The sequence below is a fragment of the Myotis yumanensis genome, unplaced genomic scaffold (assembly GCF_028538775.1).
Source record: "Myotis yumanensis isolate MYYU_CA2020_CCGP unplaced genomic scaffold, mMyoYum1.0.hap1 SCAF_2, whole genome shotgun sequence".
NCBI classification, from domain to species: Eukaryota; Metazoa; Chordata; class Mammalia; order Chiroptera; family Vespertilionidae; genus Myotis; species Myotis yumanensis.
In genome coordinates, this window is record NW_027223753.1 from 45592936 (window position 1) to 45611649 (window position 18714).

At 42.0% G+C, this 18714-nt stretch overlaps 1 protein-coding gene across 2 annotated transcripts in view; it reads left to right on the forward strand.

The window, feature by feature from the left end:
* The window catches only part of PGM1 (phosphoglucomutase 1), a 56577-nt gene that overhangs the window by 7844 nt on the left and 30019 nt on the right, over positions 1-18714 (forward strand). For both annotated transcript variants that reach the window (XR_011470243.1, XM_070405275.1), the window contains exon 2: positions 18213-18375. Coding sequence is in view for 1 of the 2 variants with exons in the window: in XM_070405275.1 (XP_070261376.1) it covers positions 18213-18375 (163 nt within the window). In the remaining variant the exon portion in view is untranslated. The remainder of the gene's footprint in view (positions 1-18212; positions 18376-18714) is intronic.

Here is an 18714-nt window from a genome sequence, read left to right on the forward strand (position 1 = left end):
GGGTTGGAATGGAAAGGTTCAAATCTCAGTTGTACAGTTTACTGTGCAGTATCATGTTTTTTTGCTTAACTGATCTAAAACCCAGTTTTCTCACTTGTAAAATGGGACTAATTCTAATATCTGCCCTACTAGAGTGTTTTATGAAAATTAAACAATGGGCATGCAAAGGTTTGGGGAATTCTAAGGTGCAACTCAAAGGTGAGTTGTTATGTTTATTTTGAAATGGCTCTAGAAAAGTCACCCCACTGGACTGATGTCAGCCTCCTGCCAAAACAAATCTCAACATGCAGTTTTTATCTGGCATCTCTCAAAGTCCAAATCTGAAGATGGCTAAAGAGTAACCAAAAAGTAAAGCCATCACACCATTTTGAGGTTAGCGGGACATCAAAATCACTTCTTTTACATTAGAATTTCATTGGGGTATAACTTTGGTGTCAGACAGACTTGAGTTTGATTCCTGGATATGCTGTTGTTTATTAGCTAATTCATCTTAGGCAAACTGCCTGAACAGTTTTTGTTTTTTTTTCTTTACTCACTGGTAAAATTAAAATACTATGTCATAGAGGTGTGTTTAGGAAATAATAAGACAAGGCATAGGAAGTTACCTAGCCTCATGCCTCACACATAGTCATAATAAGCGGGGTGCTCCACTGGGCAGTGGGGATTTTGATGGGAAATACAGACCCTTTAAAATTCTCTTTGCTGATAGCCCCCCAGCCAACTTGCACCTTCTCAGTTCCACTTTTCTTCTTCTCAGCTGTGTCATGACCTATCAAGATGCTCCACACCTGTTAGCCTGTAAGATTCCACACAGAAGTGTCTTTTGTTTAGGGAGCGTTTCATGCACGGGGCCTGGGATGGGGGTCGGGGACCTGTTCTGCATAACCTTAGGTTTTCAATAGTATGTTATCTGCCTGATACTTAGTTGTCTCATCTCAAAAGGACACCGTGACCAGCCCCCAAATAAGCAGAATTGTCCCTGACTAGCTTAAGTGCTAATCAGAGTGTCTGGTGTTTGCATCCCAGGTCTGCCCACAAGGGTCTTAGGGTAGCGGTTTTAGTAAGTAGTTGCTTGAATCTACCTGCTCCAGCAACTTCTCCAGAACAGTATTTGAAGGGGTGCTTTCCATTCATCAGCCATAACTGAGCATTTTCTCATTGCTCTCTATTGTGCTGTGCATTTGGGGCATACACTGTGCGTGCAGTCTCCCACTCTCTGTGGAGCTCGTCACCCAGTGGGCGCTACAATAGTGTGACAGGTGCCTCCTGAGGTGTCATTGAGAGCCCTTGGAGAGACACATGGAGAGGTGGTCAGAGGAAGTCTCCAGGGGAGATGCACTTGAGCCAGGCCCTGAAGGATAACAAAGAGGAAGCCAGGAAAAAGTGGAGACATTCTAACAGAGGGAACAGCACAGGCAAAACAAAGAGGCCATTGTGGGAAGTAAGGGCTTACTTACTTAGACTTTAAAACAGTACTGTCTGAGCTCCTGCATTGCAGGGAGGGAGGAAGTGGCTGCAGCATGATGCGTTATTACCACACGAGTCCTTAACCCCTGAGCTCGCTTTACACAGGCCAGCCTAAGACACAGCCTTAGAATCATCTTATGACCCCCAAATGGGAAGGGAGAATCTTGGAGACTTAGCCTAGCAAATCTAAAAAGTTATTTATAAGGAGGACTGGGCCACAGTACTTGTCTGGTAATACATTAATGCTCTAGCAGTGTGCTGAGACTATCTTTTTAAAAAAATATTTATTTGGAGTAACATCGGTTAATAACATTATATGAATTTCAGGTGTACAGCTTGGTAACGTGACATCTGTGTACTCTATTGCAGTGGTTCTCAACCTTCTGGCCTTTAAATACAGTTCCTCATGTTGTGACCCAACCATAAAATTATTTTTGTTGCTACTTCATAACTGTAATGTTGCTACTGTTATGAATCGTAATGTAAATATCTGATATGCAGGATGGTCTTAGGCGACTCCTGTGAAAGGGTCGTTCGACTGCCAAAGGCAGTGGTCGGAAAACTCATTAGTCAACAGAGCCAAATATCAACAGTACAACGATTGAAATTTCTTTTGAGAGCCAAAATTTTTTTAAAATATATTTTATTGATTTTTTTACAGAGAGGAAGGGAGAGAGATAGAGAGTCAGAAACATCGATGAGAGAGAAACATCGATCAGTCGCCTCCTGCACACCTCCTACTGGGGATATGCCCGCAACCAAGGTACATGCCCTTGACCGGAATCGAACCTGGGACCCTTCAGTCCGCAGGCCAACGCTCTATCCACTGAGCCAAACCGGTTTCGGCGAGAGAGCCAAATTTTTTAAATTTAAACTATATAGGTAGGTACATTGTTATTAACTTAATTAGGGTACTCCTAAGTCTTAGGAAGAGCCACTCTCAAGGGGCCAAAGAGCCGCATGTGGCTCTCGAGCCGAGTTTGCCGACCATGGGCCAAAGGGGTCGTGACCCACGGGTTGAGAACCGCTGCTCTATTGTGTGCTCACCACCTCAAGTCTAGTCTCCTTCTGTCACCATATATTTGACCATCTCTACCCTCTTTGTCCTCCCCAATCCCTTCCCCTCTGGTTACCACCTTCTGTTGTCTATATCTATGAGTTTTTTGAGGGCCAACTACTGTCTGCCACAAAACTCCAGGGAGCATGATTCTCATTGTATTCCAGATGAAGGGGCGCCCTAGCATGGTGCAATGTGGCTGGAGCCGGTTCGTGTGCCCCCTTGTGAGACTGTGGGAATGCTTGCTTGTTTTTTCCATTTCCTACCACAAGAGGGAAACATATAACCATGAATGATTTAACAATAAAGGAATTTTTAGGATAGACCTGATTTTACTAGGGGATTTTAATATGTACATAGTTCTTGGTAATATTCAGAAGAAGGAAAATATTCTGTTAGCTCCAAATGAATATTCCTAAAGGATTTAAATGAAAATTGTATTGAGGATGTTCCAAAAAGAAAATAAGATATATATATATATATATATATATATATATATATGAATGTGAATGTTATATGAACCATATAAATTGTTGTTTCTATAGGTCAAAATTGTTTAATATTGGATGGATATATATATATATATATATATATATATATATATATATAGCTAATATGCAAAGTGTCCCCTCAGGAGTTTGACCTGGAGACCAGGAGTTAGACCGCTGCGATGATGTGTGCTGATCACCAGGGGGTGGCACAGAATGAAGGAAGGCCCCGGCTGGCAGTGGGCAGCCAGGGAAGTAAGGCCCCAGCCAGTAGCCAGAAGGCCCTAATCGGCCCTGATCACTGGCCAGACCTAGGGACCCTACCTGTGCACGAATTTTATGCACCAGGCCTATAGTTTCTAATAAAATAGGAGTCCTCCTCACATGTGCATTACGTATGAAAGGGATTACTAAGCCCTAATAGAATTATATATGTGAATTATACCTCAGTTTTTTTAATATAAATTCTTTATTGTTTAAAGTATTACATAAGTCTCCTTTTTCCCCCATTGATCTCTCCCCAGCTGCTCCCATCCCCCAGCACCGTGGTCGGCAAACTGTGGCTCGAGAGCCACATGTGGCTCTTTGGCCACTTGAGTGTGGCTCTTCCTAAGCCTTACGAGTACCCTAATTAAGTTAATAACAATGTACCTACCTATATAGTTTAAGTTTAAAAAATTTGGCTCTCAAAAGAAATTTCAATCATTGTACTGTTGATATTTGGCTCTGTTGACTAATGAGTTTGCCGACCACTGCCCCAGCACATGCCCTCACCTTCCTACTGTCTGTGTTCATTGTTTATGCTTATATGCATCATACAAGTCCTTTGGTTGATCTCTGACCTCCCTCCTCCACCCACTTTCCCTCTTAGGTTGGATGGTCTGTTCGATGCTTCTGTGACTCTGGCTCTATTTTTGTTCATCAGTTATGTTGTTAATTATATTCCACAAATGAGTGAAATAATGTGATATTTATCTTTCTCTGACTGGCTTATTTCACTTAGCATAATGCTCTCCAGGTCCATCCATGCTGTTGCAAATGGTAAGAACTCCTTTTTTACAGCAGCCTAGTATTCCATTGTGTAGATGTACCACAGTTTTTTTAATCCATTCATCTGCTGATGGGCACTTAGGCTGTTTCCAAATCTTTGAATTGTGCTGTATGAACATAGGGGTGCATATATCCTGTCTGATTGGTGTTTCTGATTTCTTGTGATATATTCCTAGAAGTGGGATTACTGGGTCAAGTGGGAGTTCCATTTTTAATTTTTTTGAAGAAATATACCTCAATTTTTTGCAAAATGCATCTCTTACCCAGCCTATGTGGCTAAGTGGTTAAGCATCGACCTATGAACCAGTAGGTCACAGTTCGATTCCTGGTCAGGGCACATGCCCGGGCTTGATCCTCAGTGTGGGTTATGCAGGAGACAGCCGATCAATGGTTCTCTCTCATTATTGATGTTTCTATCTCTATGTTTATATATATATATGCCACATCCTAAAGAGAGTTAAAAAAGAAAATAGTACCTACTCCTTAGGTTTGTTGTTTACCAACAAATTAGCAAGATTGTTTTTAGATTTAACCACACAAATCCAGACTGACATTTGTAGAGAAGGGGAATACCTTCCATAATTTATCTCTCCTCTGAGCGCTCATAGGTCCCTTGCAAACTCACAGGTTAGCACTTTTTACTCCATTTTTAAATGATTTGTTGACTTACCTATCTCTCCTTTAGACCAAAAGTTTTTTGAGAACTTGAGCCTGTCATCCTCCCGAGATGCCTGGTGCCTGGTGCCTGGTGAGATGACTGCAGGAAGTTCATGTATGCAGTATCTGTCAAGTACATGGATGGGTACACAGATGGACAGCAGACTGACGGATGCTAAAGGATGTACATGCTCTGAGGCAGCTGTTTTGTTTTTAATTTCAAAATATGCTCCAGGAGTCTTTTTGAACCTGAGTTTCTGTGAAGCTCTAAGCCATCTAGCCCTTGTAATTCTTCTGGCCTTGTACCTTCTTCACGGTTGACTGTAATTTCTCCTTTTCTTTAAAGAACATTTCCTAACTCTGTTAAAATGCATATACCCACTCATAGGTATGAAGCACAGCTACATTTCTCAGGTTGATTCAGGACAGTAATAAAAGCTAACACTTATGTAGGGCTTATAAGGCCCTAGAACCAGCCTGTGCGAAGCTCCTGACATTTATTAACTCATCGTATCTTTACATAACACACCAATGCAATAGGTACTATTTTTATAAACTGTCTTTAAGAGATGTGTTGTTTTTAAAAAAGGAAGTGTAATTCATATATATCGTTCTATTAGCTTTAGGTGTGCAATACAATGACTCAATATTTGTATGTGCTGTGAAATGGTCTCCACAATGAGTCTACTAGTAAGTAGGTACTATTTTCAATCCCATTTTATTTTTATTTTTTATTTTTTTATATATTTTATTGGTGTTTTTACAGAGAGGACAAGAGGGGGGTAGAGAGTTAGAAACATCGATGAGAGAGAAACATCGATCAGCTGCCTGCTGCACACTCCCTACTGGGTATGTGCCAGCAACCAAGGTACATGTCTTGACCAGAATCGAACCTGGGACCCTTGAGTCCACAGGCTGATGCTCTAGCCACCGAGCCAAACTGATTAGGGATTCAATCCCATTTTAAAGATGAGAAAATTGGGGCACCCAGAGGAGAAGTGCCTTGCCCAAGGTCACCCACCTAGTAAGAGGTACTCTTGCCTGTCTCCTTGCTGTTGACGGGGGTTGCTCAGAGAAGAAGGGAAGGGGTCTCTTCTCATCCTCTTCTTCCCCGGGTGGGACAGCAGCAGGTAGAGCCTGACTCAGAGCTGGCAGATAGGAGCCAGCCCTACAGAGCCCTGCTCAACACAGTGAAAGTGACAGAAATGCAGTGACCTACCAAGAGGACTATATCATCAGCCCAGAGGGGTGTCTCTTGAAAGCCAAGGGTGGGTCTCTTGAAAGCCAGTTGGGCCTCACCAGAGCCTGAGATGGGAGGAACCCAGGCTGCTACTCTGCTTCATTTTCCTCTCTCTGCTGATGCACTTGGTAATATAAGTTGGTGTGTGTGTGTGTGTGTGTGTGTGTGTGTGTGTGAGAGAGAGAGAGAGAGAGAGAGAGAGAGAGAGAGAGAGAAAGAATATCTTGGCTATAAATTCATTTCTTCAAACTCCTATAAATATTTTGAGCTTATAAATACAATATATTTATTTATTTCTTAAGTTCTTTGTCTAACAAGCAAAATTTTAAAAGTATTCAAGTCGTTTTATGTAATCTAGCAATTATAACAGCAGATACTTGTGCAGGGCATCCTATATCAGCGTGGTTTTAGGACTTTCTGTATCTTACCTCATTCAATCATGACTGCAACAAGTGAGGTTAAGGGGAACTGCTATTCTCCATTCTTATAGATGAAGCAATAGAAGCACAGAGAGGTTCAGTAACTTGTCTGAGTTCACACAGCTAGTGACTGGCAGAGCTGGGCTTCCAAACCTGTCACTCTGGCCTTAGAGTCCATTCCCTGAAATATTACAGCAAACCATCTGCATTTGCTGATTTAAACTTAAAAATAGGGTACATTCAAAGTTTTCTTGAGTGTTCCAATAATGTTTCTAATTTTGGTAAAATTCTCTTACCCCTTTAAACCTAAAATCATAAGTAAAAATAAGTTACTCAACTACACATTATAAATTAGATTTACAAGACTAATCTGTTGAACTAATATCTCAGATGTGCTCATGTACTTAAAGTACCAAATATACTTAGATTTTCTTCCAAACTTGTTACAAACATAATAATACTATAAGTTTGATTTATTTTTTTCTGTATACTATGAATTTGCTTTACTTCTTCTGGTCTATACTTAATTCTAAATCTTTCTATATTTAAAAATGCCCACTTCAAACCATTCTCTCACCCAAGCAATTAGTAGTTACCTTCCCATTGAATTGGGGGTGACATTGTCAGCTGGTGGTGCCGCAACCTCCAGGAGTCCAGAACAGCAGTGCCAATTGGGAGTTCTAAGGGGTTGTGTTCAACCACATTCCCTGATTCTCATGTCTCAAGAATCTGAAAACCCTACCCTCTTGAGAAGATTCACCTAACCTATTTTCTGCTTGAATCTATTCTGAATTCTTTTCCAGTTCTTCCCGTATATCAAGCCCAAAACTCTTAGAGATGACTAAATGATCCAGATCCTCCACATGTATCCTCATGTACTGTCCAGCCATCAGTCACAATTCTATGGAGAGTCTCATGACAGGACTGAATCTGACTAGTACCCTGGTTCTAGATTGCTGGGAGAGAAAGTATGGCTGATCCAGCTTTGGTTAGGTGCCCACCCCTGGAGATCATGGTCTGATATCAGAGTCCTGTAGTAGCAACATGGCCCCAAGAACCTAGACCTGTGGGCTGGGGTGGGGGGGCCACTTTTCAGAGAAGAGAGGGAATGAGTGGAAGACAGTATGTGGAGAAGGGGTCAGAGGAAAGAGAGATGTTTGGGTAGTGTCTTCATGTTAGAGCAAAAGAAAACCCAACTGGGCTCACCTGGCCCAAGGACTCAGAGTTAAAGTCAGGTGTAGGAGGCAGCAGAGGAGCAGCTCTGGGCAGGATCACACTGACCATGTGAGGAAGGGATCCTTCAGCGCCACTACAGCTGAGGAAGGAGTCCTTTTTGCAATCCTTGGTTAGTCTGTTTCCAGTCTCTGTTACTCTAAGCTATTCAGTGCACCTCCAGAACCACTCAACTTTCCAAAAAAAATGTATGAGTTTACATTCTTCCTGCTTAAAAATGTCCATAGCTTCCGGTGCCTACAAAATAAACTTCAGTGTGGTTCATGAGACTCTATAATCCTTACCCCAACTGTTTCTCCAATCTCACCTCTTGAGAGCCATAGCCCTGTACACGCACCTCTGGGGCCCTGCCAACGCCACCGTGCTGTGGTGGCTCCTTTCTGGTATGATCTTCTAAGAACAAAGGTCTGTCCACCTTTTTTACTATTCCCTCCCCTGCCCAGAATGTGAAAAACATTTCTTCATATTTTACATCGTTTTGTAGTTCACAGAGGCTTCCATTGACATACAGTGAGGTCATTTTCACAAAAACCTTGTGAGGCAGGCATTGTTATCCCACGTTAGGGGTGAAGAAACTGAGAGTCGGTAGGGTGAGGGGACACATTTACTGAAAATTTGCTATGTGCCAGACACAGTACTGATGTTCACGAATGTTTCCTGATTCAATTTTCAGAACAGCCTTGAGAGCTATCCCCATTTTACAGGCTCAGTTCAGTTGAGTAACATGCCCAAGATTGTACCTCTCATACATTTTAGAGTCAAAGGGTTGAGTCCTGCATGTGTCTGGCTCCTAAACCTATGGTCTTCCCATTATCCTGCAGTGCCTACCCTGGGGCTGGCATTTAGCACATGCTTGCTTATTGGAGAAATGAATGACTGTTTCCCAGCTTGTGTGTCCTGTCACTGGGCTCAACCACCCCAAGCAGTCAGGGGCAGGCACCTGCAGCCAGTCACAAGCTCAGGGCCTCTGATCTGATGATTCCTACTGCTTTTAGCCCAATTAGTAGCTTTCTTTCCAGTGCTTGTGCCTAGCTACAGGGTTAGCAGTTCTATCCTCGATGCCTACTCCTGGGGCATTTGCTAAAGAGATTTTTGGTATGAAGAGGTGAATCTATTTAGGCTCTGGGCTCAACCTTCGCACCAGCCCGGCAGCATGGTAGTTAGCTATCCAATAAGTATTTATCGACGGAAAGAAACAAAGAAAGATAGAATGAATAAAGGCTTGGCAAGCCCACCGTGTCTTCCGTGTTCTACTTGGAAGGCATCCTTGCTGATCAGAATGGGGGCTGGAGTCTTCGCGAGGCCGGGAGCGAAGGAGTTCATAACTCTGCCATCGTGAAATTGATTGGACCCAAGACCAGTATGAAAGTTCCTTGTCTGAAGGGAGTCATCCTTAAGTCCCCCATATGGTTTAAATGTAATTTGTGTCATTGTGAAGGAGTACTGGCAATGCAGGCGGATTCATTAGGCCAAATTGGGTTTGCTATGCTCGACAGTAACATTCCCGAAGATGGAGTTCAACCTTTGCTGGAGAACTCTAGCAAATGAGCTTCTTAATAGCTGCCCCACTTAGTCCGAGCGCCTGCGGGAGCTTAATGTTTTTAATGCCTCTCCTTTTTTTACCACACTTCACAGTCCATCTAACATTGCTGCTTCTGGTAATATTTTTATATGGGGTTGAGTATTTTAGTGGCCATAAAATTATGATTCAGGCCCATTCTTAGAATAGAAGCTTTTTTAGGGCAAGGCTTATGTCTTTTTTGGTCTGGGCTTGCATATTGACAAACACCAGGACAGACATAAGTAGTTGCTGAAAACGTTGCTCTCTGTTTTGGGTACAGAACTCTTTCCTTGGAGCCTTAGATTGGGGTGCACTTAAATGGCTGGGTGTTCATAGACGTGTGCGAGAGCCACGAGAGATGGGAATCTTCCCCAGTCCATGCCTGGCTGTACAGCTGGCTCATATGCAGGGAAGTGAAATGTACCTGTGCCCACACAGATATTCCATCCAAGAGGGGACCCTGGGTTTACCTAGTGACCTCTTTCCATAGACATATATGACCTCTGAATGCTCACACACTGCTCTCTGTTCCCACTTGTGTTAAATAATTATTTCAATATGAAGATGACCAACTGGGGTGGTACATTTAAAAATCTCGAAATGAAGAAGCAAACAAATAATGAACTCCAAGGTGGCATATCAAGTATTTGGAAAGTTAAGAAATGGAATAGCGCCATTATTATTAAGTTTGCAATAAGTGCTTTAGAAACATTATTTTAACCTTTGAAAATCAGAATATTTACATTTGGAAGACTTTCTGTATCAGTCAGTTTTCAGATCGTTAGAAACTGGCACGAGGCCCAAGAGTAGGCTTAATTCTAGAAACAACAGTTACAATGTGAAAAAATATTTTAAGAAACAAGTTTTGGTGCCCGTGAACACACACCAATAAGCTGAGGTTTCCTGGTATCGATGTGGACAAGGTCTTCAAGGAAACAAAGCAAGCGCTCACCATCCTTTGAAACAAGATCTGTTGGAGCTCATGCTGCAAACGAACCCACTCTTATGTGTATATTTTTTGTGTTGAATATATCTATTTTGAATTTGTATACTTATGCCTTGATTCTTCAGAATTTCTCGTTTTATGGAATCAATAAACCACAAGCTATAAATGAAATAAATAAATGTGTGGAGGAAAAACCCAACAAAACGTGATTCTTTGAGCTCTAACTTGGGCAAGAGCGTCATGGGGATGGTGGCAGACCACCAGCAGAGAGCGTGCTGGAGTGTGTGGGCGGTGGGGCACCCTTGTGACCCAGTATCCCTGGACCTACCCTGGGATTTCAAGACCTCATTCAGAAAACTACCAATTATGTGGTTGGTTGTTCTGTTTTTCCCAATGAAAAGATTATTGGGTTGATATTTCATGAATCTGCATCTATTATTAAATATGTCAAGATACATATGCTGGCTTAATTTGCAAGCCTATCTAAAACCAGAGGAAACTGGGCACCGAACTTAAAAAATATGAATTTAAAAAAATGCATTGTAGTAAGTTGAAAAACAGTGGGTGTGTAAACTGTTAATAGAGCAAGCTTACTTTGTAAGTTAACTCCTAAAGAATTTTAGTTTTAAAAACTATAATGAGCAAAAATAAGCTATAAAAGTCATTGTCTTTTGGCCAACTGGTCTTCAACTGGATAACTGTGTCTTGTGAATTGTTTAAATGTTATGTCTCCAGGTCTCCCCTGCACATGGACCAGCCCCATGTGTCATTGGAAGGAAAACAGGCTCCCTTGCCGGTAGCTGCTTTCTGCTCAGGGTGCTGTTGGTTTTGCTGGTCCTGCTCAGAGCAGACCCGGACACGGGCATTCATGCCTCAGAGAGAGCAGCCTGCTGCTCTCAGCAGTAGCTCGCTTTCAGACCCTACTGAAAATCTGGAAAATACTCAGATTTTGTTTGTTAAAAGATTATTCACTTTTTTTCTTGAAAACTTTGACTCCTCAGTGCATGTCAAATTCTCCAGACATGTGGTGTAACTAGTCCTGGTTTACTTTTTAAGCATCCTTAACAAGTCCGCCAAAACCTTGACAGGGGAGCTTAATTCACAACTTCTGCTGAACCAGATAAAGAACACACATGCATGCATTTAAGTAGATTATTAATACAGTCTCAGGGATCAGATGGGGTGGGATATCAAATTTATTCAGGCAGTATGTTTCGAAACATTTTAGGTTCTTCAAATGCAAAGGACTTAAACTGTTTCACTGAAAATGTTTTCTTAAAAGTCAAGACTATTTGAAACTGAGAAAATTAAAACACAAAATTTAATCTTACGTTTATAGTATTTTTCTAAATAATAACTTGGTCAAACCTCGTACACTCAAAACACATACTTCCCCCCCTTCTCCTCTGCTTACATTTTCAAGGGTTTGGTGCATCTTCGTTCCCACTTTTCAAGGAACCGACCAAGCTGCCAGCCATTCATGGCATATTTGTAGGTGTCTATTCTTCTAGAACTGAATACTATTTTGTTAAATCCTTTGTGGTCAGTGAATAAATGTGTTCTGTTAAATGATTTCCCCCCCTTTTAACTGGAATTGCATGTGGGAAGTAAAAAAATCACTTGGGTATCAAAGTGACAGTGATGTAAGAAGTCCAGAGGTCACTGATTCCTCACTTCCATTTTAAGATTGACCTTTAACTCGCTAGATGGCGTGGGACAACTTTAGCTTCAGATGGCCTTCTCGGTGATGACTGCCCAGAGACGCTCTGGTTTAAGGGGTGTCAGGAGCAGCGGGAGCCACACCAGGGTGTCTTATTCACAACCTGCTTCCTGGGTCTGCACTGGCTGTCTTTGCCTGGGCTGGGAGAGTGGAGTCTGGCAGCCATCTGGTGTTTGTAACTGAAGTCTGCTGCACGCAGCACCCTGAGGAGCTATCTCCACCCTAACGGGATATGAGGCAAAAATAATTGAAGGGTATTTGGCTTGGTTGTGTGAGCAGAAGTGTCCTCATCAAAACAACTTTGAAGATTGCTCTGTGTGTGGACGTGGGTGGGTGGTGGCCCTGAACGCGTTCACAAGGGGCGACCACAACAAGGAATCGAGCCCGCTTCCTCCCTGAAGCCATTGTCCAGACAGGACGGCTATTTTAGTTGCTCAGAGGACACTGTTGCAGCTTCAGTTTGTACGGGAACTCTTCACTGCTTTCTGGATACCCTCGCTGAGCCAAGTGGTGGAAATGAAAGATGAGTGATTTTGATGACTGGATTTTTTGGAAATACAGGAAAATGGAAGAAGGTCCTCTCCCTCTGTTGACTTTTGCTACAGCTCCCTACCATGACCAGAAACCTGGAACTAGTGGATTACGGAAGAAAACCTATTGTTTCGAGGCCAAGCCAGGCTACCTGGAAAATTTTATCCAGAGTATATTCTTTTCTGTAGACCTAAAAGATCGCCAGGGATCCTCACTGGTGGTTGGTGGAGATGGGCGGTATTTTAATAAATCGGCAGTAGAAACAATAGTGCAGATGGCGGCCGCCAATGGGGTTGGTATACCGTGTGTTGTTGCATGTCTGCCTGTCCACATAACCTCTGAATTGTGCAGAAATATACAAAAGTACAAGGACTTGTTTGGGGTATGCACCTCAGTGCTACTAACATCCAGTTAAGTTTCATTGTGACTTCAGAGATAGACTACTGTGAAAATACTGCTGAGATTACATGCCACATTGCGATACAGGGACGTAAGTTCAACTTTTTGTGCGCTGTGCTCTGTACCTATTGCTTGGACAAGTACCTGTTGCTTATTAGACGTTTAAAGCGCACCCCCAGCCGCAAGCTCTCCTATGTACATTCTCACTGGTTTTGAGGGCACTCTGTCCTTTCTCAGAAGGCTCTAATGAGCAGTGGAGAGAGGAGGATTTTGGTTTCTTTCAATGGCTTCCTTGTTGAAGTTCAGTCACTTGTCAAACAGGAAAACAAAAGCCAGGGCATGCTGTTATTGATGAATCCTGGGAGTCATGCGAATTATGAGGAGGGGATTGGAAAATGTTAGGTGTGAGCCTTCCCAGAGGACCTGTTACAGGGGAACCTGCTTATAATGACCTTGGACACAAAGAAGCCCTGTGTGCGGTGAATTTGTGCAGCAGAGTAGAGATAATTCCTGTGAGACTATACTATAAGGAGGCTCTGCTAACGCTTTGCATTGGGAGAAACCTTGTTGGCCGAATTAACCAAATCAGAAGGAATCTTGTGCCAGAAAGCACTGATCTTGATAATCTAACAGTTTGCACAGTCCCACTGATTTATAGAGAGGTGGGCAGCAGCACATCGCTGTCTTTGCTCTGCAAATCCCTCTGTGAGACCAAAAAAATATATTTTTAGTGTTTTAGATTATGCTTAGCAATAATTTGGAGAACAAAGTCTTTTAGTACTTGTAAATTTAAAAAATCTTTTCTACTTCCTCTCTAGAAGCGATTCTGTTACGGGGATCATAATTGAGCATTGCCATCAAATGTGTTGGGCATTCATTTTCTGTCTATTTTAATCATATGCCAAGCAGGTGTGATTGCAAAAGCCAAATTAAACAGCAACAAAAACACTACCGAATTAAAATTTTAAATGTTTGTAAATCCTATTGCTTATAATGCAAAGTTTCCTTTCTACCTAGTTTCAGAATCTGAATGCCTTTCATGTAAAAATTGCTGATAAAGCACTCACATATGAAATTATTATGACACATACCCATTTTTAAGATAAAATGTGACATGCTATAAATTTCACCTTTGAGGAGAGCTGCAAAGGGAATGGTATTAAGATGCTTTTAATCTTTTGAGAGAGAATGAATGGAACATTATTTCCCCGCATATATCTGGGCTGTTGAGTGCATCTGGTACACTGTCCCCTTTGCTGTGATGTATTTGGCTTCATTTCATTTTTGTGTGGAGCTGAAGGATGTGGAAGAGGTGGTAGGAATGTGTAATTCAGGCAGACTCTATAGACTTTCTCAGTTTTACAATCTGAAGGTTTGCTCAATTATACATTTAAGTGCTAATCATTGACTAAATATGGTAACTGCCTATGGTGTGGCAACCAGCGCAAGCAATATTTTCATGCCTTTGCAAGGGCATTCTTTATTCAAAATAGCGTTGCCTTTAGAGCAGTTCTGTTACCCAAATGGATTACTTAACACATTTAGTGGACCAATACAGCGCTGTAATCTGGTAAAGCCTCTAAAATCCTATATAGTTTGATTTCTTCTTTGTCTAACATATCCTAAATTCTGACTATTTTAGCATCCCTTTGATTGTGGGAGGAAATCTAAAGGAAAGATAATCTTCTACCACAGAGTTCAGTAGAAGTCAATGTTCCTTCCTCGCCTTTGTCAATACGTACCCACTCCATTCATGAGCCAGTTCTTGGGAGGACTTTTCAGCTTAGTGAGCTAAATGGAGATCATCTTTTCTTCTTCTTCTTCTCTTTAGTACACTTTTATCTGGTGCATTTAAGGATTATGGAATATAATTTGCCTTTGTTAGTTTCCCTTTGTCTTTCTTTGCATAAAGCTGTATGCAGTTATAGGGAGTTGTAATGTACAAAATAAAATATTAGTGGTGCCGAATTTCTAATCCTGATATCTCATATGGTCCCCAGAGCTTTGAACTTAGAGGTACATTTAGAAATGAGACCTATACCCGTGCATATGACTAGCAGGGCGAAGAAAATGGATCTTGTCTTTTGTGAAACATAAGAAGACACGAGGCCCTATTTTCAAGTAAAAGGAAAATGTAAGTTTTCTCCCTGTCACGTCTGACTATAAAATATTGGGGAACAGTGAGGTATCCAGTTGGTGGTGTGAGATGAGAGAGGCAGATGGGAGTAGCAGGAGAGGAGAAGGGCAGGGAACGCTGGTGGAAGAGGGACTCTCCGTGCCAGGCTGAGGGGGTTCCCTCTGAGTCGGTAGACACTGGGACATCAGAGCAAGATGCATCCTTTCTTCTTCTTTATTTTTTTATGGCCAATCATACATAACAAAATTTTGCATTTTAACCATTTTTAAGTGCATGCTTCAGTGGTATTGATTACATTCAGTGTTCTGTCACCATCATCATTATCCCTTTCCAGCACTCTTATCATTCCATCCAAAACTCTATACCCACTAAACAATCACTTCACCCCCCCCATGCTCCCTTCCCCCCAGCCCCTGGTGACCTCTGTTCTACTTTCTGCCTATGAATTTGACCACTTTAGGTACCTCATATAAGTGGAATCAGACAATATCTGTTCTTGTGTGTCTGGTTTATTTTATGTTTTCAAGGTTCATCCCTGTTGTAGCATGTATCAGAGTTTCATTCCTTTGTAAGGCTATTATTCCATTGTATGTATATACTGCATATTGTTTATCCATTAATCTGTTGATGGATATTTGGGTTGTTCCCACCTTTGGCTGTTGTGTGTAATGCTGTTATGAACATGTGTGTGTAAGTTATTTGTTTGAGTCTCTGCTTTCTTTTGTGTGTATATCTAGAAGTGTAATTTCTGGATCAAATGGTACAGGGAAGCTTTTTGAGTTGAGGAGGGACACAGGACTATAGAAAGGTGAACTAGGTGGGCCCGAGGAGGTAGGCTCAATTCGGCCAGGGTAGAGCAGCAGAGGTAGAGGTGGGAGAGAAGCAGGGGAGATTAGAGTCAGGAGCTGTAACAGTTCTTCAGACTTCCTTAACAGAGGACGGTAACAGAGTGATATTTTCCCAACATCAAGTTTACAGTTAATATTCCTGAGGGTGATGCATGGGAAAGAGTCTGCTTTGGAAGGGCATGTTTTGGCCAGCTGTGCCTCTTCTTGGACCCAGGACAAAGAAGCTACTAAGGGCTTCCCTGCTTCTCTCTCTCAACTTTCCTTTTTACTATTACCCCCTCGTTTAGTCCCTCAGTCTTGGGTCATCACTGACTGCAGACATCACTATACTAGATGGTAGAATTAAGGGGTGATTGGGTGGCATAGATTCATATTCATTTATCAGTCTCCCCTCCCACACCAAATACATACAAAATCTAAGTAAAAGTCAGTATGCTTCAGGTGCAAATACAATTTCCAGATAACTCCACCAGCCACTCTGACTGATTAAGTTGCCATTTCTAAGCCTTGCCTATTGAAATCATGGAACTCCTCAACCATAGTCTTTTATTCTCATCAAGAACCACACCTGGTGCCGAAACCGGTTTGGCTCGGTGGATAGAGCGTCGGCCTGCGGACTGAGGGGTCCCAGGTTCGATTCCGGTCAGGGGCATGTGCCTTGGTTGCGGGCACATCCCCAGTGGGGGATGTGCAGGAGGCAGCTGATCGATGTTTCTCTCTCATCGATGTTTCTAGCTCTCTATCTCTCTCCGTTCCTCTCTGTAAAAAATCAATAAAATATATTAAAAAAAAAAAAAAAAAAGAACCACACCTGGAAACTGCTGGACGTGTGAGATGTTTCCATTCCCACTGTATTGAGTCAGGAAGTTTCAATGCTTTTGCCAGCTATTGCCACTGGATGCCATGTGACCTTGTCATGTCATCTATCTCAATGTCTACCATAGCACCTTTCCCTAATTGCTTGTTGTTCTTCTGTTAGGTGGATGTAAGAATGAGCAAATGGGCAGGATTGTGACAACTTTGACCTCAGCTGCTTCATCTACACAATGGGAGGAGCCCTTGTGAGAATGAATGGGAAGTGCCATGGGCTGTAGAAAGCTCTCAGAAGCTCAGGATAATCATAATATTGATTTCACACCATCTTCAGGTTTCTCTCGTTTATAAAGAAGCCTATTTACAGCCCCTACCCTGGTCGTTGGCACTTCCTGAGGGAGGCAGGATATAACAAAAATATTAGTATAACAGAAATTGTTCGGAGATAGGCTTACGAGCCAAGAGGTGACTGAAATTGAACCAGCTGCTTCCTGGGAGGTGGGTGGTGGTGGAAGGGTGGAATTATAAGGCCGTGACTGATGGGAGGGTGACCTCTGGGAGGATGACAAAGGTGACAGTCACAGAGAAACTTTCCAACGGAATCTCACTGGCGTGTTCACCGTGAGAAACACATCTACTCTCAAGTTGTTTCTTCGACCATGTTTATCTCTGATGGGCCTGGAGGAAATAACAAATGGAAAAGTTCAAAGCGTTCCCATCCCTTTCTTGTCTCAGAAGGGAGAATGGAGGGAGGGCACAAACTCCTTACTTATAAATCTTTTTATGTGGCAGTCACATCTTCTCCAAGTATGTCAGTCTTCTCCATGTGTGTCCAATGTGGGTCATGTTGAGACAGACATAAATGACTATCATGTTAGTGAAGGAAGATCTAGGAGCTGTGCTGATACCATCTTTGAGAGATATGGGAAGGTGAGTTAAGAACACAACAAAACTACTACCTGTAGCCCTTTTGTGTGGGTAGTTCTGACTGGTTTACCCAGTACTAACTCTCAGCATTCCAGGCCTTGGCCCAGAGGTGACTCATATAGTACCTGACAGGCTACTGTATTAACATCTAAGCTTGACTGGAAATGTAAATTCTGAGGTACATTCTGTAATAGACTTCATATAAAGTTTGCCTTTTTTACTTTTCTAAACATTTTAATTTATAGAAGTCTTCTCATTGGGTTAGAATTTCTTTTAAACTGAACTTATATTCTTTTCCCAATGTGGATGGAAAGTATGATTGAATTGGATAAAAATGTGGGTTTTCTCACACTCTTTCAGTGTATCCAAATTATGAACCTGGTCTGGAAAGACTCTGTTTTGCATATTCTTATGTTTTCTTGCCAGAGTCTTATAGTACAGATTATACACTAAAACTGCACAGTCCCCCAAAACTACTTGAAGGAATGGCTTTGTTCAACAATAATGATTTTACTTCAATAATAGTATTATTTGTCAACAATAATAATATTCCACTTCAAAATAATAATAACCACCCAAGCTGTAAATATTCATTAAAGAATACCTTTCCTGGTCCGATAGGATAGTTCTTGGTTCATCTGCCTGTTGTACTGGGGTTTCTGCGCAGGAGCTCTGGACTCACTGATGCGAAAGTGTGTGTTCTGGATTTCTTCCCCTAGATTGGCCGCTTGGTTATTGGACAGAATGGAATCCTCTCCACCCCTGCTGTTTCCTGCATCATTAGAAAGATCAAAGCCCTTGGTGGGATCATCCTGACAGCCAGCCACAACCCTGGAGGGCCCAATGGAGATTTTGGAATCAAATTCAATATTTCCAATGGAGGTGAATGTGCTGTCATTTTGAGGATGGTCAATGTTATGTTCAGTAGGATAAATCACTAATCAATGCCATGGGAGGCCAGGGTTCTGGTTCTGGTCCTTAGTAAGGGGGCTCTTTGTTTCCTTTTGGTGGAAATGAAATTCTTCTCGTTCTGCTGTACCTGAATGTGAGGAGCCAGGCATGAATGGTCACTAACATGGTATTTTCTTTTAGAAAACCCTGATCCTTTGCTGCCTGGATGATGAGATGAATGGCAGATGTGCGAGTGAAGAGGAATTGATGAGTTTTGTATTTTTTGTGTGTTTACATGTCAGCTGTACAAAATGACCCACTGTTTGCTAT